Source organism: Bos mutus, chromosome 17 (genome assembly GCF_027580195.1).
Source record: "Bos mutus isolate GX-2022 chromosome 17, NWIPB_WYAK_1.1, whole genome shotgun sequence".
Taxonomy (NCBI): domain Eukaryota; kingdom Metazoa; phylum Chordata; class Mammalia; order Artiodactyla; family Bovidae; genus Bos; species Bos mutus.
Genome location: NC_091633.1, coordinates 32,449,760 through 32,476,861, shown reverse-complemented (window position 1 = coordinate 32,476,861; position 27,102 = coordinate 32,449,760). Strand labels below are relative to the sequence as shown.

General features: G+C 48.3%; 1 protein-coding gene across 6 annotated transcripts in view; it reads right to left on the bottom strand.

Annotated features, from left to right (window-relative positions):
• Positions 1-27,102, bottom strand: part of FNIP2 (folliculin interacting protein 2) — a 127,905-nt gene that overhangs the window by 11,945 nt on the left and 88,858 nt on the right. For all 6 annotated transcript variants that reach the window (XM_070386442.1, XM_070386444.1, XM_070386445.1 and 3 more), the window contains 6 exons: positions 22,694-22,895; positions 22,334-22,422; positions 19,541-19,687; positions 19,256-19,425; positions 13,500-14,697; positions 12,640-12,796 (listed from right to left, as the gene is read on the bottom strand). In XM_070386442.1, the coding sequence (XP_070242543.1) occupies positions 12,640-12,796; positions 13,500-14,697; positions 19,256-19,425; positions 19,541-19,687; positions 22,334-22,422; positions 22,694-22,895 (1,963 nt within the window). The remainder of the gene's footprint in view (positions 1-12,639; positions 12,797-13,499; positions 14,698-19,255; positions 19,426-19,540; positions 19,688-22,333; positions 22,423-22,693; positions 22,896-27,102) is intronic.

Genomic DNA, 27,102 nt, shown 5'->3' with positions numbered 1-27,102 from the left:
CAGCACTATTATTGGGGAGGCTATTGATGGAAACTCAAGATGTTTGCTGCCATACTCTACATTTAACAGGTGATCTGGTTCCTTCGTTTTGAGGCTTTTTTGATTCGATCTCTGTATTCTTTCTTACAGATCGGGAAGAAGTGACTGATGGGCTGAATGAGAACTTTGTTGGGAGCAACATTTATTCCTGTCCTATATCCAGGAGGGCAACCTTCATGGTTTACAATATTTCCCCATTGAAAAGAACAGCAAATCAGGCAAAATCTAGTGGCCCACATTTATTCAAGTATATGTTTAAATAATCTTAAACATGAAGAACGAAGAATGTGACAGAACAGATCCTTGAATTAATGGAGCCCAGTTTCCCAAGGACGGCTCTCATTTCTTAGACTTTTTAACCAAAGAGTTGAAATGCCCACACACACATAATGACCACAAATTCCCACTCTCACCCACAGGGTCTTGTGACGCCTCACTCCTACCCTTGTACACACTCTCCAGAACAGAAAGTACAGACATGGCTGCCACAAGTTCCTTCTACAAGTTCCGGCAAGTTCTTGCTCAATCCCTGTGTCACGATCCACAGCAAGAGGACAATGACTTGGTCCTTATGATCAAAGCAAATGAAAATTTGGAAATTTAAAAGATTTGCATTTGGAGTTCAAGTTCCTTCAATGCTTTACCTTTATCAGAAATTCACAGTGTGCTGGGTATTTCCCAGAAAAGATCTGTATGAATCTATACGAAGACCTTTCCTTCACAGGACTTCCATTATGAAAGTGTATGTGCTGTGTGTGTATATGAGGTATATGTACTTAGTCACTCAGTTGTGTCTGACTCTTTTGTGACTCCATGGACTCTAGCCTGCCAGGCTCCTCTGTCCATGGGATTCTCCAGGCAAGAACACTGGAGTGGGTTGCCATTTCCTACTCTAGGGGATCTTCCTGACTCAAGGATCAAACCCATGTCTCCTGCGTCTCCTGCACTGGCAGGCAGATTCTTTACCACTGTGCCACCTGGGAAGCCCCTAAAAAAAAAAATATATATATATATATATATATAAAAATCATTAAAGTCCATATGCCCATGTACACACAGTGAGAGGAAGGCATGCCAATCTCCTCTCCCTGGATTTCAGTCACCTTCCTCTATCAAGGTGCGGGAACAGGATCCAAGCCAGGTCATTCAAGGGCTCCTTCTCCGAGACCTCCCTGTGAGTAGGGGGCCAGGAGGCTGGGACAGTTGGTATAAAAGTCTAGCTTTAGTTGGATGAACTATTTGTAGTGGATAATTTGGGCCCTAGTTTCCAACTCACTCAGTTTCCTAAGTAGCTTCCCACCCCTCGTGGCAGGGAAGGGAGCAGTATATTGATCCAAGGAAAGCAGACAGACCGCAGATTACGCGGTACCACGCACACCACCGACAACCGCACATAGCTCCACCTCCAGAAGTGAGCCACCGGCAGGAGGGCGGCAAGGCTCACTGGGGACGTGATGGATAGAAGGCTGTCTGGGTACCAGTGACCCCAGGAGGCTGCAGACCTGGGGGTGGAAACAGCAGAGGAGCAACAGAGGAGACGGCACAATTACGTGAGAGAAAATGTGAGCACGAGCCGTTTCTAAATCACCACTGGAAACCTGGGGACAGACTAAAGAGAGCTGCGTCCGAAGGTTGGGACAATGCACAGGGAGCCCAGAGCCCACTCCCTGAAGGAGGGGCTGACTCCTCTCTCCTGGACTCTCAGCCCCAAGTGCAGGACCAGCTCCTTGAGAAAGGACAGACTTCAGACAGACCAGGTCGAGCCCAGCAGTCACAGGGAAGGCAAGCACCCGTGATCCCATGCACAGCACTGAGTGTCACGTGTGTGGGATCCAGGGAAGAAGAACCACGGAATGCTGTCAGGACAGCACCTTAAAGAAAGAAGTGTACAGGGAACGATATTCAATAACCTGTGACAAACCAGAATGGAAAAGAACATGAGAAAGAATACACATATGTATGACTTAGTCACTTTATTATACAGCAGAAATGAACACAGCACTGTAAATCAACTGTACTTCAATAAAATTTTAAAAAAGAATTATACATTCTCAGACTACTACATATTTAACATGTAATTTCCTAAATGGGCTTCCCTGCTGGCTCAGATGGTAAAGAATCTACCTGCAATGCAGGAGATCCAGGTTCAATCCCTAATTCAGGAAGATCCCCGGGTCAGGAAGTTCTCCTGGAGAGGTGAACGGCTACCCACTCCAGCATTCTTGCCTGGAAAATGCCACGGACAGTAGAGTCTGGTGAGCCACAGTCCATGGGGGTCACAAAAAGTCAGGCGTCACCGAGCAATTAACACTTTGACTTTCCCTAAATACATCCACAGGTCACCATAACTGTCTCCATCTAACTATGCCATTTAGTAGTTATTCATTTATTGAAGACCAAATACTTTTTTTTAAAGGAAGATGGAAATAGAAGGAAATGTAAATATTCAAGAAAAAGAATACTGGAGAGAGATAAAAAAATGTCATCTGCAACCATTTCAAGTTATCATCTAAGGCCCACCAGGGCAACTGACAGCCCAGTCCTGATCTGGTCTAAACTTCTCTAAGGTCAGAGCATTGAAGCACATGTTCTGATGATTCTGGAGATTTCTGACATGTATCTTTCCAAAGGAAACACAGCCCACTAAACAGTAACGTTTATGGGCAGTAATGGGCAGTGTAAATGTTTTACGGTTTGGTTTATTAGTTGGTCACTAAGCTTGTAGAATTTAAAGAACTCTGAGATCCAGAAGACCCGCCTGGATAATCACAGGAACTCTCACCCACACACGCCTCTGCCCTGCCTGGTATTCAACAGAAAACTCCTCTTCGCCATGGCTCTACTTATGGCATATGTAGAACCACCATAAACGAAGGGAAAACTGAATTACATGACACTTCTTTATTACTTTTACTTATGAGCCGTAACTTATTAAATATAGAAGTAACTAATAGTAAAATCTGTCAGGCAGGTTTCTTTAGTTTTATCAGGTCCGCATACAACCCAAGGTACACATAAATACACTTACCAGTAACGAATGCACGGAGCATGCTTTTGAGAAATTAAGCACTTTGACAAACGTTGTAAACCATTAGACTGAATGGTTCAAACACCTCCCATGAGCCTGACCTCTCGAACTCCCTCCCTCAGGTCTGGATATTTCATCAAGGAGCCGAGACTCTGAAGCCAGGCAGGGTTGGGCCTGACTGTCACTTCATTACTTACTGGCTGTGGGGCCTTAGCGACCCCATTCTCTGGGGCTTCCATCTCTACATCTGCAGAGTGTGTTGCTGTTCAGTCACTAAGTTGTGTCTGACTCTTTGCTACCACATGGATTGTAGCCCAGCAGGCTCCTCTGTCCATGGGATTTCCCAGGAAGAATACTGGAGCAGGTTGCCGTTTCCTTCTCCAGGGGATCTTCATGACCCAGAAATCAAACTTGTATCTCTTGCATTAGCAGGAGGATTATTTACGGATGAACCACCATGCAGTGTGTGACGGTACTTAATTCAGGGTTTCTGTGACAAAATGTGCATGAGACTCATAGTGTAGTGCCTCCCACTCATCAGGTGCATCCCCTTGCTTCCCTACATCCTACATCACCCCTTCATGTAACCACATCCCCAAACCCTCTCTGACTCAGAAACCTACCCTAGCATGGGCCCCTCCCCCAATGCTTATGGGTCAAACTGTCTCTGCATCCCTGCAGCTTCCCTCCGGCTCACCTCCACCTGCACACATTCCCCTCCAGGCTTTCTCAGGAGAACCTCCTTCTCCAGGCAGAGAGGAAGCCTGTCTCTCACTCAGGCTGGGGCCAGAACATCTGGGCTCCCTTCTAAACATTCCAGTTCTTCAGGGGCCTGGCCTGGCCCCATCTCCCCTCTGCCCCACAATGAGACTCCCCACGTCCACTGTCTGGCATGGAATCACACTGTCCTAACTCTCTCTTGATTGCACATCTGTTTGTCTACTCAGTGATTCCGTAAATAACTCAAGGAGAGAAATTACATTTTCTTCCGTAGTCTCAGAAATGAACATAACAAAATGCAAGGCATGAGCTAAATACCTAATACATGCTGGCTCTGTTGAACAATTCTCTATTCAGATTTCTTTATTTCTAGATTGGATCCAGTTCTTATTAAGTCATCCACACAACTATTAACATATTTCTTTTCCATGTACAGCTATTTATACCACTAACATTTTATGTAGTGACCTCTTTATTAAAATTTTTTTTTTGAAAAATAGTTGATTTACAGTGCTGTGTTAGTTTCAAATGTAAAGTGATTCAGTTATACATATATACGAAAACATATCTTTTTTTTTTTTTTTTTTAAATATTCTCCCGTTACAGATTATTGCAAGATATTGACTCTGGTTCCCTGTGTTATACAGTATAGCTCCTTGTTCCGTATCTATTTTATCTATATGCAGTAGTGTGTATATTTTAATCCTCAACTCCTAATCTATCCCTTTCCCCTCTGCCCTTTGGTAACCACAAGTTTATTTTCTATGTCTGTGAGTCTGTTTCTGTTTTGTAAATAAGTTCATTTGTATCATTTTTTGTATTTCACATATAATCAATACCACATATTTGTCTTTTTCTGTCTGACTTGCTTCATTTAGTATGATAGTCCCTGGGTCCATCCACGCTACTGCAAATGACATTATTTTATTCTTTCATGGCAGAGTAGTATTCCATTGTCTATTTATGCACCACATCTTCTTTATCTGTCAATGGACATTGAGGTTGCTTCCGTGTCTTGGCTATTGTGAAAGTGCTGCAATGAACATTAAGGTACATGTATCCTTTTGGACCATGTTTTTCTCTGGACATATGCCCAAGAATGGGATTATGGGGTCATATGGTAGTTCTATTTTTAGTTTTTTAAGGAGCCTCCATACTGTTCTCCACAGTGGCTATATCAGTCTACATTCCCACCTACAGTGTAAGAGGTTCCCTTTTCTCCACACCATCTTCAGCATTTATTGTTTATACATTTTTGAAGATGGCCATTCTAACTGGTGTAAGGTGACACATCATTGTAGTTTTGACTTTCACTTCTCTAATAATTAGTGATGCTAAGCATCCATAGTTCTTCAGGCCCTCTCTACCAGATCTAATCCCTTGAATTTATTTATCACCTTCACTGTAAAATCATAAAGGATTTGATTTAGGTCATATCTGAATGACCTAGTGGTTTTCCCTACTTTCTCCAATTTAAGCATGAATTATACAATAAGGAGCTCATGATCTGAGCCACAGTCAGCTCCAGGTCTTGTTTTTGCTGACTGTACACAGCTTCACCATCTTCAGCTGTAAAGAATATAATCAATCTGATTTCAGTTTTGACCATCTGGTAATGTCCATGTGTACAATCATCTCTTGGATTGCTGGAAAAGGGTGTTTGCTATGACCAGTGTGTTCTCTTGACAAGACTCTGTCAGTCTTTGTCCTTACAACATTTCAATAGGCCTTGGGTTAGTCACAGAGAAAAAGCAGATAATCAATGCTCTGAGGCTCACATTCTCAGCATCTGCTCTTGGTTAAATGTCGTCAGATCCTGTTTTTATTCTCCTATCTCTCTAGGGGCCAAGGCCCACCTACATAACCACAACCCCTCACATCTTTGGCACTGAGGATTTAAGTAAGTCCACCCACTTCTGGATGGCTGAGGGCACATAGAAGGATGCAGATACATGTGGCTGCCTGACCAGTTTTTTTTCTCTTTTTAAGCCTTCAGTCTGGGGCCTCCCTGGTAGCTAGGACTTTGCCTTCCAATCCAGGGGCGGGGAGGGGGTGCCCATGGTGGGGTCGTGGGGGTTCAATCTTAGTTGGGGAGCTAAGATACCACATGCCTTGCAGGCAAAAAATGAAAACATAAATCAAAAGTAACACTGTAACAAATTCAATAAATACCTTAAAAATGGCCCATACCCCCCAAAAAACAACAACCCACCTTTAGTCTCACATTCATGCAGAGAACAGAATCCTATCACCACTCACCATTCTCAAACACCTCTTCCAGTCTATAATATCATCTGGAATACCGAAAGCTAAATGCTCGGCACCCAGGCTTTCCCGCCGGCAGTTTACAGTGACAGACAGAAGCTCCTATGGCAGTCAAGCTGGCTCCGCCTGCAGTTAGTCTGCAGCCCCTGGGGGAGGTCCTTGTGCCCTGCCTGGAGCCCTCATTCCAGCTCTGCTTATCCTCACTGCAGATGTCACCTCCTCCAGGAAGCCATCCATGCCTTCTTTGCCTCCCATCCTGACAGTGGCCTCTATTTTCACTGTTTATGTCTTTAGTCACATGCTGGATTTCGGTTTCCTGAAGGACAGAGCCATCCTCTCTGGCCAGTGACAAGTTTCCTTTTTCTTTGATGACCTGAAGCTCAGCGTGGATGTGTTCCTGTCAGTGGGCTCATCTAATCTGAAAGATAGCAGCCATTCTTCCTTCAAATACTGTTTCTCTGTCCTGCCTCCTGTATACACCATAAAACCGTCTCGCTCAAGCCACCACGTCTCTTACTGGCTCTTTTCACATTTTTTTCATGTCCTTTTGTCTCAGAGTTACAGTCACAGGGGCAGGTCTGTATCTCGTCACTGTTTCACAAACTCTAATCCCTTCTGGCTGCATTTAATCTGTTCTGCTCATTAGACTACCCCCCTGAGTTTTAATTTCCATGACTGCATTTTTCCATTTTAGCAGCTCCCTTTAGTTCTTTTACGAATCTAAATAGCTGGGTATCATATCAGACCATCTTTTTAAGGGTTTCAATTCCTTCCTTTTATCACCATCACCATTTTAAACGTAGTTACTCAGCAGCTACTCTGGGCTGTGGGAGGAGGGCTAACGCCCCTGCCCATTCGGCTTAAGCCCCCTCGTCCTGACCGCAAGACCATCATGTTGCTGTTGTTCTGTTTTATGTGCTGTATGTGTCTCTTGGAAACAGGCACCATGTCATCTCTAAAGGCTTCTAGAGTTGTGATAAAGTAGAGAAACAGAGAGAATCAACCATTCTGGACCTTGGGCACTGCTGAGGGGTCCTGGGAGGCAGGGGCTCGGGGAAGCCTCAGCCTTGAGCATACAGGGCACAGCTTCAGGGATGCCTTAAACTTTAGGCCAGTCACTTGCTGAGGAAGCAAACAGTTTAAAGTCGAGGAGAGATGCTCGAGGTCAAAAGGGATCATCAGAACAAAGTTATGGGAGGATGTGCATGATGCTAAGACAAAATGTAAGAAGGCTGGTAGCTTTTTCTGCAGAGAATGGCTTAGATGTCCAAATACTTTGCACAGTCCAAATACTTTGATGAAAAAACTGGGGAAAACATCAAAATTAGCCACGTGTCTAATATTTACAAAATGCAAGAGAAATGATGCCTTTGAGAGCTTTTTATTCTCTTTTAGGTAAAGAAAAAGAACACAAAGGGCTTCAGGCATCACATCTAAGCACAGTAGTCTTCGTCTTTATATCTTAAATGCTGCTGCTAAGTCATTTCAGTCGTGTCCGACTCTGTGTGACCCCATAGACAGCAGCCTGCCAGACTCTGCCGTCCCTGGGATTCTCCAGGCAAGAACACTGGAGTGGGTTGCCATTTCCTTCTCCAATGCATGAGAGTAAAAAGTGAAAATGAAGTCGCTCAGTCGTGTCTGACTCTTCTCGACCCCATGGACTGCAGCCCACCAGGCTCCTCCGTCCATGGGACTTTCCAAGCAAGAGTACTGGAGTGGGGTGCCATTGCCTTCTCCGAAATGCAGTCTATCTCTTTTCTCTGCTTTAGGAGGGTCACAGTCTAGAGCACAGGGTCCCCTGAAGGAACACACTCTTCTCTAACCAGTGCAGGGGACCACACTGTGTTGCTTGTCCCTGGACTGGGTGCTGGACTGGCAGGACTGAAGCCCCCTTCCTGCTTGGGCACTGCAAGCCTGGCAGGAGAAGACGCTGCAGGCTGAAGCACGTGGCATGTGCAAAGGGACTGGAATGGTTTCAGAGAAGGCGCAACGTCAGGATGAGGTCTGCAAATGGCACAGAAATTGGTTCCATGGTGCCTGAGACAGAGGGAACACAGCAATCGGCCAGGAGGTGGGAGAGAGGAGGGGAGTTAAAGGCTGGTCGACAGTGTGACCACGTGTGTGCGTGTGTGAAGGACATATGAGGGGCGATCCCAGCCAAGGAGACTAGAATTCACTCTCTAAAGAAATGGGTGCCTATGAGGGCAGAAGAGTGACCAATCAAATCCCTATTTGAGAAGGAGCCCTCCATGGCTATGTGTAAAGTGGCTGCATCCAGGTAATGGCTGCAGGTGGAGGGGCGCTGAGGAGGGGAGGGGGTCACCAAGATTTCAGACTGGAGTTGGCGATACCCAGATACCAGTAGTTTTTTCAAGTATTTTTAAAAATCACCATGTGCAGTAAGAAATACGTTTGAATGTCATAACCCAGTGTGCATATTTATACATATGCATTTATACAGACACGTGTGTACATGTACACACACACACACACACACACCCCCTCAACAGTGAGTTGGGGCTGAAGGTCCATGGCCCCACCATGCTCACCACCCTACCCAGGAAAGGAGGCGACCAGAGCTATTCTGTCTCAAACAGTGGATGTGTTCTGCATGGCTGTTTCCTCTACAACACCATTGATTGAAGGTGGCTGCTGATCCGGGCCACCTCAGTGTTGTATTTGTTACTAAGGCAATGCTTTATCGGTCCCTGTGACTCATGGCTCTTTCTTAACCTCCTTGGCTGATGGTGTGGCATGGGCTCCGTTAGGTATTCAAGGCTCACAGCACAGCCAAGCCATTAGCAAAGCTCCTTATCTGCACTACTGATTTCTGGAGTCAACCTGTTGCTACTCTTAAAGAGGTTGCCATATCCAACTTTTCCTCGTTTTAGAGAGTGTTCTGAAGATGCCTGAAGCCCTAGCGTAGAGTTTTTCTTAAAAGAAACAACATGTGATGCTAATTTTGGTCTCGATGACCTGACCCTGCAGAGCTTTAAGTGGCTTGGCCTGCTCCTTGGACCGTCATGGCAGAGGGAACTCAGCAGCCGTTAACACTGAATGAATGGGTACTGCTGCTGTTCATGAGCCAGAGCGTGAGCATCCTGGAAAACTAATTTACAAAGCATGTTCACGGTGTCATTTTAACAGCTACTGTTTAATGGGTGTTCAGTAATGTGCGGGGCGCTGTGCTCAACAACAGACACGCATCATCTCATGGTCTTCAATCAGACCTACAAGTGCTATCATTTTCTAGAACATGAAAAAGATGCTTGGAAGATGAGAGAAACCTGCCCAAGGCCACACAGCCACAAGGAGTAAGCCATGAGTCAAACGCAGGTACGTCTGCCTTTAGAAGCTGCATTCTTAACTGCTGGGTTACATTTTTTCTATTCCTCTAAATATGTTTCTCTGAGGCCTAGCAAAGCCAACAGATTTACCTGATGACCATCGAACAAGCAGTAACACCACAGCATAGGGTCAAGTCAGCCTCCTCCACCACCTCCATTCCCTGCAACTTCATAGCTGTCCCGGCCCAGTACCCAGAACCCATGGGTCAGCAGTCCCCACAGGTGGACAAGACACAGGTGAAAAGAAGGAGAGAGAAAAAGCTCCTTGAGAGTCATGGGTGCAGAGTGAAGTTGGCTCTCCCACTTCACCCTTCAAAGTCAAAAGGAAAACAGAAGAAAGAATTCACGTTTAGATGCAGCAGGAAAAACATGAAACTAAGTATGACCTCAGCCTAACTCAAGGCAGCTGTATAATCTACGCATTAGGAGGCAGAGAAACAGTTCAAACGCTGGAACAGAGGTAGGAGGTGGATTAAATAAGAACACATGTTAAAATGTTTAAAGGCCATTAGAATCTTACCATGTGGAAGCCGGTAACAAAAATGGACATGAATGAAATAAAGTTAACACTTCTTTCTTTCATAAGAGTCTAGGATAAGGAAATGCACAAAAAGAAATTCTTAGTACTGGGAGCTCCAGACGCAGTACCTCAGTGAGAGAAGAAACTCCACAACCCAGTCCATTGAGGTTACAGAAGTGCGTATTTACATAAGACAGATTTCAAAATCCTGTCACGCGCAGGCCTCGAAAACGGATCAATAATGTAAATCAACTTCTCTTAAAAAGTTAAAAATCCTTCTCTGTAAACAACTATGAATCTCAAAGCTGGATGAAGTGTGGCATGAATACTAGGAATTATTAAAATTCAAAAACCAGGTTCTTGAAAGTAAATTATGAGAGAGCAATTTATCCCGAGCTCTTCCTCCTCAACAAGCCAGTATTTCAGTCCTAACTCGGCTCCTGTTCTTGGATCTTTGCTTTTTTCTCTGGCAACACACTCAAGAATTTAAATAATTACTAGGCTTTGTGGAGCAGTCATTCAATATAATGTTCCGCCTCCTAAACCTCCTAATTTATTTTCCAACAAATATTTGTCAATGGCAGTTGAAAGTAGCCTGTTTTTATTTAAACACTGCCATGGAGCAGGATCCCAGTCTGAGAAGTTTAAATGGAACACTTACTTCAAAAGCAAAATTCATTACGATGAATGTCCCAAGTGAAATCAGAACTCCACTAATGCTGATTGGATACATTCTTCTGAAGATATTTTTATGACCCTTGCAATTCCCTATTAACACCCACGCGGGCTGCATGGGAGATGTTCCCACCACTCAACACAATGTAGGTTATTAGACTTAATAACTTTCCATCTCTCACACTGACTGCATAGTCTGCAGAGACGAGAACAGCTGCAGTGTGAAAATACTACCTTTGAAAGGAAGAGAAAATGGGACGTGACAGGTCTTTAAGAGCACAAGCAGAGGAAACATGGTTTTGTTTCTTTGAATGTAAGAATTATAGCCCTAGATGGTCACCATGGAAACCCAATACACAAAACATCTGAATGTGTCAGCCTATGGAAAATGTACAAAATGTCATGAATGGTTCTGCAGATAATAAGTTCAGGGAGGACAATCAGTCTGTAGATGAGTCCTCATAGTGGTGGTCAGCAGGTCTGGGGCATTCGGATGATAACTTGCTGGAGGATGGGTGGGTGAGAATGGCCCTGTGGGTTTACATGTGATCTCCTGGCACACCTGTCAGAGCAGAACCCAGGCTCCATGGAAGAAGGGTCCAGTGAGCAGCACCAGTGTTCTTACAGATCAAACCGACACGGGCGAATGAAAAACCCCTCAGTGCTGCATACATGATTATAAACACATGGTGCTGCAAAAGGAGGGCCTTACGCTCCTGGTGGCCACTAAAGTACGGCCAGTGGCTCAGATGACCTAGAAAGAGCGCTGCCCAAGGAGGGCATCTCCTTTCTCCGAGGTCACTGACCTGTGGGCCTCTGAGACGACAGGCAAGGACAATGCTCCTGAGGACTATGCAGACAGAGAACGACAGCACTGCCTCCTTCCAGGGCTGGCCTGGAGCAGGTGGTGGCCAAGCACAAAGCAGGGTGGGTCAGGAACCTGGTGCCAGTCCCTGCACGGGGCGGGCCCCCAGCCTCAGGTCCCTCCCCAAACCTCCTCCTTCCCTGTTCAGGGGGGTGAGTGCAGCTGCTTCACCATCAAACTTTTCTTCCCATTTCACACAAATACCTCCAGCCTGCTTGGCCTGTGCCTGATGGAAGTCTGGTCTTCACAGAGGAGAGGCTCAAGGCCAAAGACTGCATGCACTGCCTTCTGTTCTACCTCTTGAAAAGTACTTGTTGTGCGAAGAGAAAGTAACCAGCTAAATTCCAATTTTCCTGATGCAAAGAGGACTCTTCCTACTGCCCAAGATAAAATATGCTTCCAATACAAAACAGCTATTTTTTTGCACGTCTGCCCAATAACGGCTCAGTTAAAAACAGGTCTGTCAGACTGACATGGTTTCCGCCACTGCTTAGTTCCTGTCACGCTGCAGATAGTGGAGAAGCGCTAAGAGGCAGCCACGAGGCAATTTTCCATAAGATGTGTTAATCTTTATACAGTCATCCTCAAACAGCCATCAAAGTGAACTTAATGACAAATCAGTTAAAATAGATTACTTTTAGGAACTTGTAAGGATCAGCCAAAAAGCAAAATGCATGTGACATCTCTTTGGTCCTCCCTGGGATGCATATAATTGTCACCATCTGTGCTGACTGTTCTGTCTGCCCGGCCTGCCCCGCCTGCCTCCAGATTCACCCTGTGCCCTTCCCTGTCCTGTGCAGAGGTGAGCTCTGCAGACCGCAGGCCTGGATCTGCATCAGCTATGACCTCCTCACTCTGAGGCTTCTAGCTGGGCTTAGCCCAAAGGAGGCCCTGTAGGAGCTCAGCGGCTGGAGGAGTGAGAGGTCGGGGGTCCCCCCACCCCATCGTGCTCCGACAACCAGGCAGACCCTCTTCTTTTCCCCACTGCTGTGTCCTGTGGTGCTCACAGCCTCCAGCTCCACACGTCCCCAGATGCCTCAGCAGCCTCACTGGTTCCCGTAACCCTGGCAGCATCTGTAGCAACAATCCCATGACTATACCTGTGACTGCCCACGTCGCCTGGCTGCCCCTCCTTCACCCCCTGGTCAGCAGCCTGAAGCTCCCAGCTGGGATCACTCACCTGGACCGTGTGAACCAGGTCGGCTGCTAGGCACTGCTTCAGCTTCTCGTCGCTGCTGGTCCCGTGAAGCACCAAGTCTGGCATGTACGTGGGGCAGTATCCTGCCAGGAGGGAGCGGCCAAAGTTTCTCACATTGGGGTTGCTGATGCTCTGAGACCTAAAACAAGACCAGCCATCAGCACGCACAATGCACACATGCTCCCTTTTTGCACTGCAGTGGGAACAAAGCCCCGGGGACAGAGGTGAGAGAAACAGATCCAGGGACGGCCACATAAGGAGTCCTCTGGGAAGCAGGTCACTGGCGCGGGAAGGGAAGGGAGTTAAAGGGAAAAGGAAATTTCCTAAAGAGGAAGAGCAGGAAAAATCAGATATTCTGGTGGCTGGTTGTGAGTCTGTTCTTGTGCCTCACAGACCTCATCCTCCAGGCACTGGGTCGGGAGAGAAGAAAAACTCCATGTGTGTGTGTGGGGTGCGGGGGGCGGGGGGGAGGGGGGCGGTGTCATTGGCAAAGTCTGGATCCAGGAACTCACACACCTGCATAGGGGGGTGCCAGGACAGAGAAGGAACAAACCTCTAGTTACTGCTTTACAGACCAGGTCATCTGCTGATGCTGCCTTAGGAAGAGGTGCTGTTTCCCGACCACCTGAAGCTGTCCTATCAGACAGGCAGGGGAAAAGCTGCTTGGGGTGTAACCCACCACCACATCCACCCTCTGCCCTCCAAGGCTGGGCGTCCATGGCCACAGATCTTCCTTGAGGATGGCGAGAGATGACATGCCTTGCTCCCCACCACCACCGCATCCCTCAGTGGCCAGAGAGGCAGCATCTGACCCGGTTCACTCTACCTTCCGCCGGCCTTACCTGGGCAGCGGCAGCTCCACCTCCAGTGACCCTTCGCTCTGGTCATGGTCCGCATCAGGATCACTTCCAGGACCCAGGTCCGGCGAGGCCGCTGCACATGTGTCGTCATCACTGTCTCCGAGGGCACTGTCTGAGCTCTCGTTCCGGGGGAGGCCACCTTCCACCCTGAAGCCGGCATCGCCACTGGGCACAGGAGTGGTGCACCCGCTCGTCACGAGCGCGTCTGCGTCCTTGCCCCTTTGACCCCCCGGCCTTGCTGGCGCACCTGCAGGGCTGGCAGGTGCGCATGGGGTGGCAGGTGCGCCCGGAGCCCCAGCAACCTCCACGGCAGCCTCGGTCCTGACATCTCTGCCCACCCCAGATACCCCAGGGGACCGGGAGCACATCAGAGTGCACTGGTCCTGGCCCTCCTGGGCTGGGGCAGCAGCCGCCCCAGGCCCGGCCGGGGGTCCCTGTGCCGGCTCTGGCTCCGCACACCTGCAGGCCTGCAGCCGCTCCTCCATTGCTTTGGTGCGACTTTCAAAGTCCGACTCCGGAGACACGGAGCTCCCAATGTGGAAGGTGACCTTTTCCCAGGGCGGCCTGTCCCGGAGACGTCCATCAGGGCATGGCCTGGCCGCCGACCGGTCTGGCAGCTTCTTGGGCATCTCCCCTCCTGGCTCCGCCCCGATGGCTGGAGGGCTCATCTTCAGCCCGGCGCCTACACCTGCACCGCTGGGGAGCCTCGCAGAGCCGCCTCGAGGGGGCTCCTTACTCTCCTCTTCCCCGCATGATGCGCCCTGAGGTCTCCACGCTCCGTGGGCTGTCAGGCTCTTCTCCAGAGCCCCGCCTCCTTCTCCATCAAGTTGGGGACACAGGTCTCTGGGGTCAGCATCTACCGGGACCCCAGCCAACCCCTCGGCCATGGTCATGGGCAGGGTGGGCGGCAGGAGGGCAGGCTCACTCCTCACCGTGACCACCACGTACTCGGACTCCTCCACCTCCCCCCTCTCCAGGGCGGTGGTGATGCTGCTCCCGTGCAGTATCTGCTCGCCTTGCGCGGGGCCCCCACTCCACATCAGCTGGTTCTCCTGCAACTCTGAGCACCGCACGAAGTAGGTCAGCACGTACAGTATGCGCTGCACCAAATCCTTCTGCTTCCCCAGCACCACCGTGCGCGTCAGCCGCACTGGAGAGCCGATAGCTCCGTAAAGGTCGCCTAGAGGCCAAGTGGACAGAAAGACACAGTCACCTGGGTAAGCGCTTCAAGGCTGTGTCAGCCTGAACAGGAGAAACACGGATGCCGTGTTCCCAGACCAGACTCACTGCACACACCCGAGGCACACACACAGGAGTCATTAACTCCTAGAATGACCATCTTTTCGTTTCCCTCTAGGGTGGAAAGTCTGCCTGGGAAGGCGGTCAGGAGCAGCCCTGCTCTGGGTGCTCATGGGCAGTGTGGTGTATGCTGGGTGCAGTGCAGGGATATGCTGGGTACAGCACCAGTGTGTACACTGGGTTCAGTGCAGGTGTGTGCAAGGCGCAGCATGGGAGTGTGCTGGGTGCAGTGCCGGTGTATGTTGGGTGCAGCATGGGTGTGTACTGTGGGTGTAGCACCAGCGTGTACACTGGGTCCAGGGCTGCATGCAGTGCCATGCACACAGCCCCCGTTTGGGGGCTGGGTCTCACCATGAAGGTCAGTGGGCCAGCTGGCTCCCTTCTCCCCAGGGACGGCTAAAGCCAGACCCCTTATTTGTGAAGAAACCAAATCATTTATTTTGGAAACTAGAATGATGAGATCTTTTCTAGAAGAATCCGAGGACAATAAGCCTTGGGGTTACATCCAAATTCTGGGATCTCTGAGCAGAAGTGCAGTGAATCAATTCAAAATACTTAATGAAATGGTTTGCTCAATACACAGGAGCATCAAGTGGAATCAATTTGATTAACAAGAAAAAAAATCACTTGGTCATGAATAATGAATCTGATTTTTTACTCTTGGGTCATATGGAAATTCTACTGGAGAAAAATGCGCCATAAGTTATATCCTGACATGCTGATTAAAAACTGGCTAAAGGTAGAAGAAAGGCAAACCTTTGAGAACCAGCAGCACAGGCTTCTCATCACAGGTATCTGTCCAGTGCCTGACTATTAAAATTACTGCATTTCATAAAATCTGAGTACTACCCTTGGTAAGGTGTATCTCTGGTACTTTGATAATAATATTGACAATTACAACAAAAAGCCAACACTTCCTGACTGCAGGCACAGTGCTGAGTGTTTCACATAGATTTATCTCCCTTACATCTCTGCAGGAGCAACCCTGAATCAGAAACCACTTTGGGAATAATCAGAATGCTGGTATAAATCAAAATGTGGAACGACCCTAAGTAAAGGAGAGGAGATACATGGTGACAGCTACAGGTAAGAACTCAGGAATCTGGACTCCATCTAGAGGGAGAGGGGGGGAGACAATTCTTGTGAAGTTGCTCAGTCGTGTCCGACTCTTTGCGACCCCATGGACTGTAGCCTACCAGGCTCCTCTGTCCGTGGGATTTTCCAGGCAAGAGTACTGGAGTGGGGTGCCATAAGGTTAAGACTGAGCAGAAAGTGATAGGACCCATCAGAGGTGGGTCCTCTCCTCTTGAGAGGATTCCCAGAATTAGACTCCGAGAACAGGTAACGGGCAAGGCAGAAGTGTAGCCACACGATCCCCTCTATAAAAGGACTAAGTTACAAACTAGTAGAACTTTACCTCGGAAGCTTTGCACCTGACTGAGAAACCATGCAAGAATTGAAAATAACTTAGAACTGTAGCTGCTCTCCGGACAAGCACTTTTGTTTGAGAAAACTTTCTTGACTAAGAGCATGTTACTGCTACTTCCTGTGATCACGTCTGCTGTGGCTGGGGAGTGTCACGGCCGTGTCAGGGATTCACACGACACTACTGTTAACTCGGCCCCAGTATTCATCAAGAAGATGAGCGGGAACACGGGCGGAGCTAGGTGGCAGTAGGGCCCGTCCCGGCAAACTCTCAAACGGGCCTTGAAATCATTCAAGACAGACCTTCTCTTTGACTGAGGAACTATTACAAGTACATTAGCACCAGGCATATTCCTGGGCATTTATATGTTCCTGTTTGCTGTGACTTGGTGAATGTTTAATAATAAAAATAATAATAACAATCATTGGAAATAAGTGTCTCCCTGTCAAAATATTACAGTCCTCAATGTTCTGTAATACTGGAAACCCAACCATCACTTAACCCTTGGCTTCACAAAGCTCTCCCCTGTGACTGTACCCCAGGCTGCACCCCGTCCTCAGTCTGTCCACAGCGGGCCCTGCTGGATTGTTGGGATGCTGGGGGGTACTTCTGAGAACATATGCTCTCCTTTGAAAGAGGATTTTGGGCCCAGAGGAAGGGACTCTGCCTAGTTATACCAAACACATGGAACTGATATCAATTAGTTAAACTTCACATGGCAAGCACAGCTAAGTAGAAATATACTTATCTAGTTAAATGTATACCACTCAATTCATGTTCCTTTAAAATAGGTGACTGGGCACCAAGAAACACCATGTTTTCTAAACATCTGGCCCCCTTCTGTCACTGCTGAATAAGTTTTTCTTCAAGTCTGTTGTCCACAACCAGAACGGCAGTGCCTGGCCCTCCCTGGAAAGAACCCAACGACCCAGGAGTTGGGCTCCCGGCTCCTTCCTCTGTGCTGATGGGCTGTAGCAAACCCCTTCAGGACACCTGTAAATCCTTCAGTTAACTCATCTGCACCTAGGATCCCCCTAACGTGGGAAACACACCCTCCTTCCTCCTCACACACTTCGTGACCCAGGGCACAGAGAAAGACAGCTTTATTATCTGTAATATAGTGAGGATGCAGCAACAGATTGAGAACGAGACTCTAATTAATTAGTATGCGCAGAAAGCACCTGAAATAGTGTGGCTCACAGTGACAGCTTTCATTTCATTACTATTAGAATATGCTCTTTCCCAAGTCTGCTGTGCCTGTCCCCTGTCTGCAGTTCTTTTCTGGAAAATGCTGCCCTTCTAACTGTGCACCGAAGAACTGATGCTTTTGAGCTGTGGTGCTAGAGAAGACTTGAGAGTCCTTTAGACTGCAAAGAGATCAAAGCAGTCCATCCTAAAGGAAATCAACCCTGATTATTCATTGGAAGGACTGATGCTGAAGCTGAAGCTCAATACTTTGGCCACCTGATGCAAAGAGCCAGCTCACTAGAAAAGACTCTGATGCTGAGAAAGATTGAGGGCAAGAGAAGGGGATGACAGAGGATGAGATGGTTGGATGGCATCACCGATTCAACTGACGTGAATCAGCAAACTCCAGGAGATAGTGAAGGACAAGGGAAGTCTGGTGTGCAGTCCATGGGGTCACAAAGAGTCAGACATGACTTAGCGACTGAACAACAAGTGTGTCTTCCTTGAAAACCCCCTCTACTCACTCCTCTATCTCCTGGGGCCCCTGCTATGTTAACAGCTGCAGCAGCAGAATGGACAATAAGGCCACTTACAGATAAGCAGTGGAGTTCCCACAGCAGCCGTGAGTCATCACATCCCATAGCACAGACGGAGAAGTAGAGGCACGGAGGTTAGGCTGCTTGCCCAGGAGGCAGGGTTTTAGTCCAGCCATCTGGCCCTGGCCCTCACCCTCCACACTGCACACTCTCTCTCTCTTTCTGGGCTGGCTTCTGCCCACCCCACCAAAGGAGTGCTCAGGACATTCTCAATATAACCTGCCTCCTCCACAGGCAGCAGGCGTCCCAAGAGTGAGCTGCCTGGCATCCCAGCCCTGGGTCCAGCCGACGGACGGGGTCGTGGGACAGAGCAGGTATGCAACCCTGACTGGTCACTGCAGGCTCTGCTGGTGAGAGGCTCTGGCACCCACCTCTCCCACCCTGAGCCCTGGTCTCACAAGCCCATGCTCCGCCAGCCGCCACGTGGCATGCCAGGTCCCTGTGCCAGGCCTGAGCGCGAAGCTCAGAGAAGTAGCCCAGGGGGCGGTGGACAGAAAGACAAGGTCTCTGCCCTCAGCTCAAACTTAAAAGGTAATGGAATCACAGCGTGTGCTTACTTGCTTTTTTCTGACTTTCCTCCTATCCAGTCCACCCTCTCTAGGGCAGTGGGCCTCAACCAGGGGGTGTCCTGCCCACTATGGGACACTCAGCAATGTCTGGTGACATTTTTCACCATCACAACTTTGGAAGAGGGGTTTCCACTGGCAGCTGGTGAACAGAGGCCAGTGATGCTGCTAAACATCCGACCAGGGATTTCCCTGGTGGTCCAGTGGCTAAAACTCTGTGCTCCCAATGCAGGGGGCCTGGGTTCCATCTCTGGTTAGGAAACTAGATTCCACACACTACAACTAAGACCTGGCACAGCCAAATAAATATTACCAAAAAAAAAAGTCTGACCAGGCACGGACAGCCCCTCTCCCTACAACCAACAAAAAATTTTCTGGTCCAAGTGTCAGTGGTGCCAACATTAAGGAAGCCCACCAGAGGAGGAGCCGTGGCTGCCATGTGGGAGGACCCAGAGGGCCTGCATGGCTTTAAAGACCAGAATGAGGCTCTGGTGGGGTGAGGGTCCTGCTTTACAGGAAGAATCTGTGGGCCAGTCTCCTGTTCCCTGCCAGCCCAGTGACACCTGGGAATCGCTGGGTAGGATGGCTAATATCAACCAAAAACGTTGCTGTTTCTTCAGTTCCACCCCAAGCGGCCTCTGAATGGTCACATCAGGTACTGACCGAGCTGTGCCCAGAGAGGATTGTACGGGTGTGTCTTGGCCAGCATGTTGACCAGCTGAGAGGTGCGTTTCTCGGAGAAGGCTTTGATGGGTGGGTGATCAACGGGCATGACGGTGGGTACCCAGGCCAGGTGGTAGGTTAGGACTGCAGTCAGCAGGGCAGCAAAAAACCTTGGAGAAACGGGAGAAAACATAACCAAGTGAGTCAACGCAGGAAGAGGCAGTCACCCACAGCACGTACACGGGCGAGGAACTGCCGTGCAAGGCCCCAGTGGGCCGTCCTTACTGGTTCTTGTTGATCTGCTCTATCAGGAGTGTAAACTCCTTGAGGAAGCGCTGGCACAGCTGGGTCCTCTCCAGGGTGCTGGACATCATGGCCAGCCATACGGGCTCGGCGATCCTGGGCACGGAGTACAGGCTCCAGATCGTCCCTCTACAGAAGAGAAGGGGAGCAGGGAACTGTCACAGGTCGTCCCTCTACAGAAGAGAAGGGAAGCAGGGAACTGTTACAGGTGTCGTGGTGGATGACCTTTGCATAAAGGAACCCAGAAGAAAACAGTCATCTGGATCTATGGAGCCCCTAAGGCATTCAAAGCAGAATATAACACAGGGGCAGGTGCAGGGCAGGAATAGAGACACAGACAAAGAGAACTGACTTGTGGACGCAGTGTGGGAAGGAGATTGGGGGTGAACTGGGAAAGTAGCACTGTCATATATACATTACTGTCTGTAAAACAGACAGCTAGTGGGAAGCTGCTGTATAGCACAGGGAGCTCAGCTCGGGGCTCTGCGATGACCTAGAGGGGTGGGATTGGGGTGCGGGAGGGGAGCTCAAGAAGGAGGGGACATATACGCATACTAATGGCTGAATCACGCTGTTGTACAGCTGAAACTAACACAACTTTGTAAGGCAATTATACTCCAATAATAAAATGTTTTAAACAGAAAACTACAAATAAAGTAATATGAAACAGGGGTTGGTAAACAAGGACACAATGTACAGGTCAAATCTGACCTTTATTATAAATAAAGCTTTATTGGCACACGGCCATGTGCATCATTTCCCTATTATCTTTCGGTACATTTGCACAACGGAAAAGCTGAGCAGCTGCAGCAGAGACCCCTTTTCAGGAAACGTATACTGAACACTGATGTAAAATATCCTTTAAGATGCCTTGTGTCAGAATCTAGGGCAATTTTTACAGGAAAAAAATATATGGAAGAAAAATCAAATATGTTAGACTGAAAATGTGACCAGAGGCAACTCAACTCTCCCAATTTCTCGTCAGCACCTTCCTTCTCTGAACCAAAGCACTTTATTCACTTCACATGAAAAAGCTACATGTCTCTTCTTCACTATATTATTTACTAGATTGTTACACGGACTAACAGAATCAAATTCTTAGGACAGTATGCTGTTAGGAAACTGATTAGTCTAGTCATATCATTTTACAGATTAAGAAACCGAGGTGTAGCGGAGCTAGGTTCCTCGCAGCAGACATACACTCCGATGAGGACGCCTGGTGCCGCGGGCTCTGCTCCAGCCCATGTGGCCCACAGGGGTCTTTCCAGGGAGCACACCGACTTAGCCTAGGCTTCCATTCCCCACTGAGAAACTGGCTTTAAGAAGCACTGCAACAGCCCTGCTCAGCCTGTTGACCATGAATCCCATGTGTCCCCCAGAGCAGACCACCTTTCTGCCTCTGAGGTTAGGACACATCCCCTCTCCCTGGTGAATATACACGAGGCATATTCTGACCTCAGTTTGGGGTCATGTGCATCAAGGAGCTGGGACACACAGGATCCTGCCTTGGCACAAAGCAGAGCATCTCTGAGCAGGCAGGAGGGACAAGTTACAGCCACATGGACCTGGGGTTCACTTACTGAAACCAAGGCCTCCAAGCACTAACACACCATACTGTCATCGTTTCTGAGCAGCGGTTTGCTAAAGTAAGAACAAGACCCATACATCCACAGTGAGGCCTCTGATCCTGCACTTTAAGATCTGGACCTCTCGTTAAACAAGTGTGCAGACGCTCTAGCACAAGCCAGCCTGGAGTCTGCCACAGCAGCCCCAGGGCGCCTACACTGCAGGTTCACTAGTCACCACACTGCCACCGAAATACACAGCTGCACATATTCCTTAAACATCTGACTTAGTCTGAGCAACCCCAGATAATGAGTCATGTGTTACTGGAGTATTTTACACATAACTCAGGGCTCAGCAAAGACTGGATGGAGACTTTGCTTCAAGCAGCATCTGAGTTCACCAGCCTTTACCTTAATCATCACAAAAACCTTCTAATGTTCTAAGAATTGTAAACATTTTTGTTATGCAGCTAGAGAGGAACAGTTAGATTCATTCATTAGCTCGTGACTGTTTCAGAGGGGACTTCCACTCCCCGCCCAAGAAGCGGGCTCTAAGGAGTGCTGCAACAACCCTGCTCAGCCTGGTGATCGTGAATCCCACCTGCCCTCAGAGCAGACCGCCTTTCTGCCTGACACAAGGGGCAAGACCTCTAGAAAACTGGTCTCCAGGATACAAAGGTCATCAATCAGGAACTCAGAGTAAAGATACACTAGGGTGACCATGTGATTTATGTCCCGAGGAGGACCCTCACGGGGAGGACACCAGGTGTGCACAGGACGGTCCTGACAAACTGGAGTGTGATGTCCCTGACACACACACTCTCCCCACCTGCGCTCTGGAAGAACACCTGGGCTTCAAGTTTCTGCATCTGTAAAATGGGCCAAGAGTGCTTACTCTGAGGGTTTTTGTGAGATGACACAAGACATACAAACATCAATTTTCTCCATTCATTCTGATAGAGACAATCAGATCAAAGACTGTCCTTCAGGCAGTCATGAGGATAACTTGGTGCTGGTGACTTAAACTTTTTGCTCCTTTGGGCCTTAGCTTCCAAGGAAGGAGCGGCTAAAATAACCAATAACTGCCAGCCCCCTAGTTGGAATTTGCCCCCAACTCTGAATTCCGAGTCATGGTCTCCACGTATGTGGAGGTTCAAGGTTGCTGCTCCACAATGTCCCTTGCTGGGTTTGCCAAACGCCGTCAACTTACCTGAACTCCCCCAGAGCTTCCATTAGGCGGCTGACATAGAACTGGACGCGGAGACTCGACTCTGCTATCTTCCTGCAGGAAATCATGGCCTTCGGTGGAGAGAAAAGAAGCCACTTTATGCTGAGACGACACTCCTTCACAATCATCTACCAGGCTTTATTCATGAGACAAGGTTACAGCCCACATGGGAGGCAGTAATTCCCTTTCCCAAAGCAGTGAGCACCTGCTGACTGGCATCAGTGTGCCTATGGATCTGTCTACCACTGCTGCCGCCAATCCACGTGCCCCGGGAAAGCGATCCAATAGAGAGAGCCCGCCGCCCTTACAGCCCTGTGGGGCCACGTACTGTACTTTCAGTACCTTTTCAATGGCACTCTTCAGCCTGTTCATGTGAGATTCAAACAGGGGGAAATGAGAAAAAAAGAAGTCCTGGAAATTCCTCTGTGCCTCTTCCTTCTCGCACAGTGAAAAGATGATGCTTATGGCAATCTTCTTCCTCCGGACTATGGCCGGGTTGGAACTGCAGGTTTCTTCGGCCAAGCTGAACGTCTCATCCATTGACCTGGAAGGAGAAGGGGTTTGAGGGGTCACCCTGCCGTCAGTGGACCACAGTGAAAATGAGCCATGAAGCCAGGGTGACACCCTGACAGCCTACCAGGGCATGTGGTCCTCACTCAGAGCACATCCCCTGCTAAGCCGTCCTCCTCCATCAGATTCTATTGTGAAAATGAAAACCTCTACTTGATACTCAGTGTTATCCTAACATGAAAAGAAACTTCAGTGAGAACTGAAAGTAATTTTAAGTGCCCTCTTATTAGACACTTAGTCCTTTTCCCTTGAACTGTGTTACATCAGACTGGTGGTATTTTGGAAGGGGTGTGAAACATCTGCTGGCTCAAAACACAGGCTCTCAGTTTTAGCTGATAGATGCCGGTAGATGAGACTCTCTGAAAGGGAAGGTCTGCTGCAGTCCACTGTGTGACCAGGACATCGCGTTTGGACATTTACTAGCAGCCAAGGCTTGCCTTCCCAAGGTTACTAAAACTAGTAGATGAAGTTACTCCTCTAAATGCTGAGACTAAGCCACGTGACCTTGAACATTCTCCGGGAAACCCTCCAAGAAGAAAGAGCCCCCTCTTTTCTACTATAGTCAGCACCTGGACCAACTTAACGTTCTGTGCAAAGACTCTGCTTCTAGGATGAGAGAAGCACGAAGCCAACAAACTGAATACGTATTCAATTTGTTGTAAGTGATGAACCTCACAAATACAGCCAATCCAGGTCTCTCCTTTATTCTGAAAAACCAGCATATGACCATGTAGCTGCTAACAGCAAGAGTGAAAGATTTTTAAAACTATTTTGTTTTTTTTTTCTATTAAAAAAAAAAACACCAAAGCAAAGGATGTGCATTCATGCTAAGTTGCTTCAGTTATGTACAACTCTTTGCGAAGCTATGGACTGTAGCCCACCAGGCTCCTCTGTCCATGGGATTCTCCAGGTGAGAATACTGCAGTGGGTAGCCATGCGCTGCTCCAGGGGATCTTCCTGCTCCAGGGGATCTTCCTGACCCAGGGATAGAACCCACATCTATGTCTCCTGCACTGGCAGGCGGGTTCTTTACCACTAGCGCCACCTTTAGGAAGTCCCGAAGCAAGTGACATCACACTGAAAATGAAAGAGCCTAGCATGGCACAAGGTAGGTTTTGCAGTAAATCTTTCTCATTGACCCTAGTGTTCAGCTTCGTCTATTGCTAAGCACAGGAGGACACTGCCTCCTTCACGTCCCTTACTACAAACTACACCCCGATGGCCACGTCTGCTGGCAGAACTCAAGGCAGGCAGCCTCATTCCCGGTCTTTAACTTGTTATTTAGTGCTCCACTCACAGGAGATTTCGAACATACCCACATTTTAAAAACATACACACATCAGAAGTTTTATGGTCAAGAAAGCTATCTCTTTTAAAATGAGATAAAAAAGGAAAGGAGACAGGCATCGTGTTCAGACCTCAGAGGACCATGTCACTGATGTGGCTGATACATCAGTAAAAGACTTCACTCACAGACACGCCAGGGGAAGGACACGGTCTCCCAGTGCTCTTGTAAATGTTAGGCATTGAAATAAACCAGCAACTGCTTTCTCTGAGAAACCCCTAGATCCTAATTATTTGCTTGGCAGAAAGAAACTGTCGAGGCGCTCTTACGATTTTACTTAATTTCATACAATGCTCCCTCTTTTTTTCCACAGTACCTGTCCAATAACTTTGATTCTCTGCACCAGTTTATTTGTATTCTGTAGAGGAAATTCTGAGCTTATGTTACACCAATCCTTTCTTGCAACCCTTTCTTCTTTGTCATCTCCTACTTCCCTCCTTTTTGCAAAAGTAAGAATGCCTACATCAGTCTGCATGTCTTGGTCAATGTGGTCTCTAATAATCAAATTGCAGTGACCATCGAGCTCTCTTCAGATGTCTGAGTCAGCTCTAGTTCCACCCTGAAAACAGTAACCAACTCCAGTCAGCACAGCAGACGGTGCCACCTGCTGAATTTCTGAGAATCACCCGCAGCTCTAACAGCGTGTTGGCTCTCACTTGCTCCCCTGAACTCTAAAGCAGCTGAGTTTCCTTCAGTCTGTAGTAGTCTTGGATTGGCCACGCAAACGGGAATAAATCAGGCCATGTGGTATTTACAAATATACTTTTTTTAAGCTTGGGATCATTTTTTTTTAATTGGAGGAAAATTGCTTTACAATGTTGTGTTGGTTTCTGCCATACGACGACTCGAATCAGTCATAATGATATACATATCCCCTCCCTCTTGAGACTCCCTCCCTCTCTATCCCAGCCCTGTAGGTAAGCACAGAGTGCAAGGCTAAGCTCCCTGCGTCACATTACACAGCAGCTCTCCACTAGCTATTTCACACGTGCTGCTTTCTCAGCTTGTCCTACCCGCTCCTTCCCCTGCTACGCTCACAAGTCTGTTCTCTGCCTCTGCATCTCCATTTCTTCCCTATAAACAGGTTCATCAGTACTATTTTTCTAGATTCCATATGTACGCATTAATATATGATATTTATGATATTTGTTTTTCTCTTTCTGACTTGCTTCACTCTGTATAACAGGCTCTTGGTTCATCCACCTCACTACAACTAACTCACATTCCTTTCTTTTTATGGCTGAGTATTACTGTAAATATGCTTTTAAGATCAACCTACATGACAGCATGCTTCAAAGTGTTTTTCAACATTTAACTATGCACACAAATACTTTACCATAGCTTTACCGTCAGGGCACTAGGTGAGATACACAGTCCATTTTGCAAACATGGAAACTGAGGCAGAGTAACTGACTTGCTTCAGAACAGAAAGGTTTTCAGTGACCACACTGCAATTAGAGCCCAGGGCTCCTGTCTGCTGGCCCTGGCTCACTGCTTGGACACTGGGAATGCCCAGGGCTCTGGCCCCATGTCTGATCCATCTGCTGGGGTCACCCAGCTGAAGCACTGAGGGGAGGGGAGGGGAGCAATCACACAGCTGACAGGCCTTCAAGTCAAGGGAAGGCCAAGCTACACACTGAATTTTTCTTATTAAAAAAACCAAATAGAACTTTGTTGACACTTATGAACAGCATTTACATACGTTATGAATACTTCAAGAACCTAAATGAAGCCAAAACTCTACTATTTAAGTACATCTCAGTGACCTGTAGCTGATCTCAGGACTGCTTAGCCTAACTGCTTATGTCATCTGAACTTACACTGAATCTGTGGATTACACTGGAATATATGAAATCACCATTTCTATAGGTCAAAGAACATCTCATCAGCAACTCTGGTTACTCGTTTTATAATTCAAGTCAGCAGCCTTTCTGGCACATTACAGCTGCTTCTTCAGGGTTTCAACAGCCCCACTAAGCAGGGAAATCTCTGCAGCCTCTCTCCCACACCCCTCTGCATCAGCTGGTAAACTGCCCCCGACTCTGTCTGCCCTGTCTCCAGGCACCAAAGCTCCCTGGGTGGGATGGCAGGGCCCCAAGGTGTGGGTGTCCACGAGCAACCAACACTATGGACTGTGAAGATCCTCCCTGGCCACCCTGAACTCTCTCTGGAATGAAGTCTTTGCTGTGACTTTTCCCTCAGAGCAGAAGCAATCACATCTCTGGCATCCACTGTTCTCTGGTCCAGAGTCAGAGACTAATCCCCACTCCCACAAGGGTGCTGCCACAACGGAGATGGGCGACACCCCTGTAACTGAAGGATCTTCACAGGCAGTGATAGGTGCTGAGTCCCTGCAGCCCTTCCATCCTGGGTGTCAGACAGGACAAGCCCAGGGCCAGCCCAGGCTGTGCCCCCTCGCAGGGCTGCTCTCAGAAGAAGCTTGAGGTAATATTCAGTGGGTACGATCTTGATCCCTAACTGGGTCACCTTTAACTTGTGCTCTCTAAGTGAAGTCTGATGGGGTGATGACGCATGCACACGGGCACGCACACAGATGCCAGGCAGCTGAGCACACGGGGAACTTGGACGCTGGGCAGTCAGCCTGGGGGCAGGCACATACCCACACGCCAGAACCCAGGTGCCACGAGGCCCCAGGTGGCAAGGCTGGGACCTGGGCCAGCAGATCCCAGGTGGTGGCAGCAGAGGTCATGGCTGTGGGAGAGGGAAAGGGCTTGGGCGAGACATAGTGGAGGCAGCTTGTCTGTCTATCATCAGAGCCCGCCCTTGTGGGGTCTACAAAAATACTCAGCTCTTTGTCTTGAGCCCCAGGGCAGTA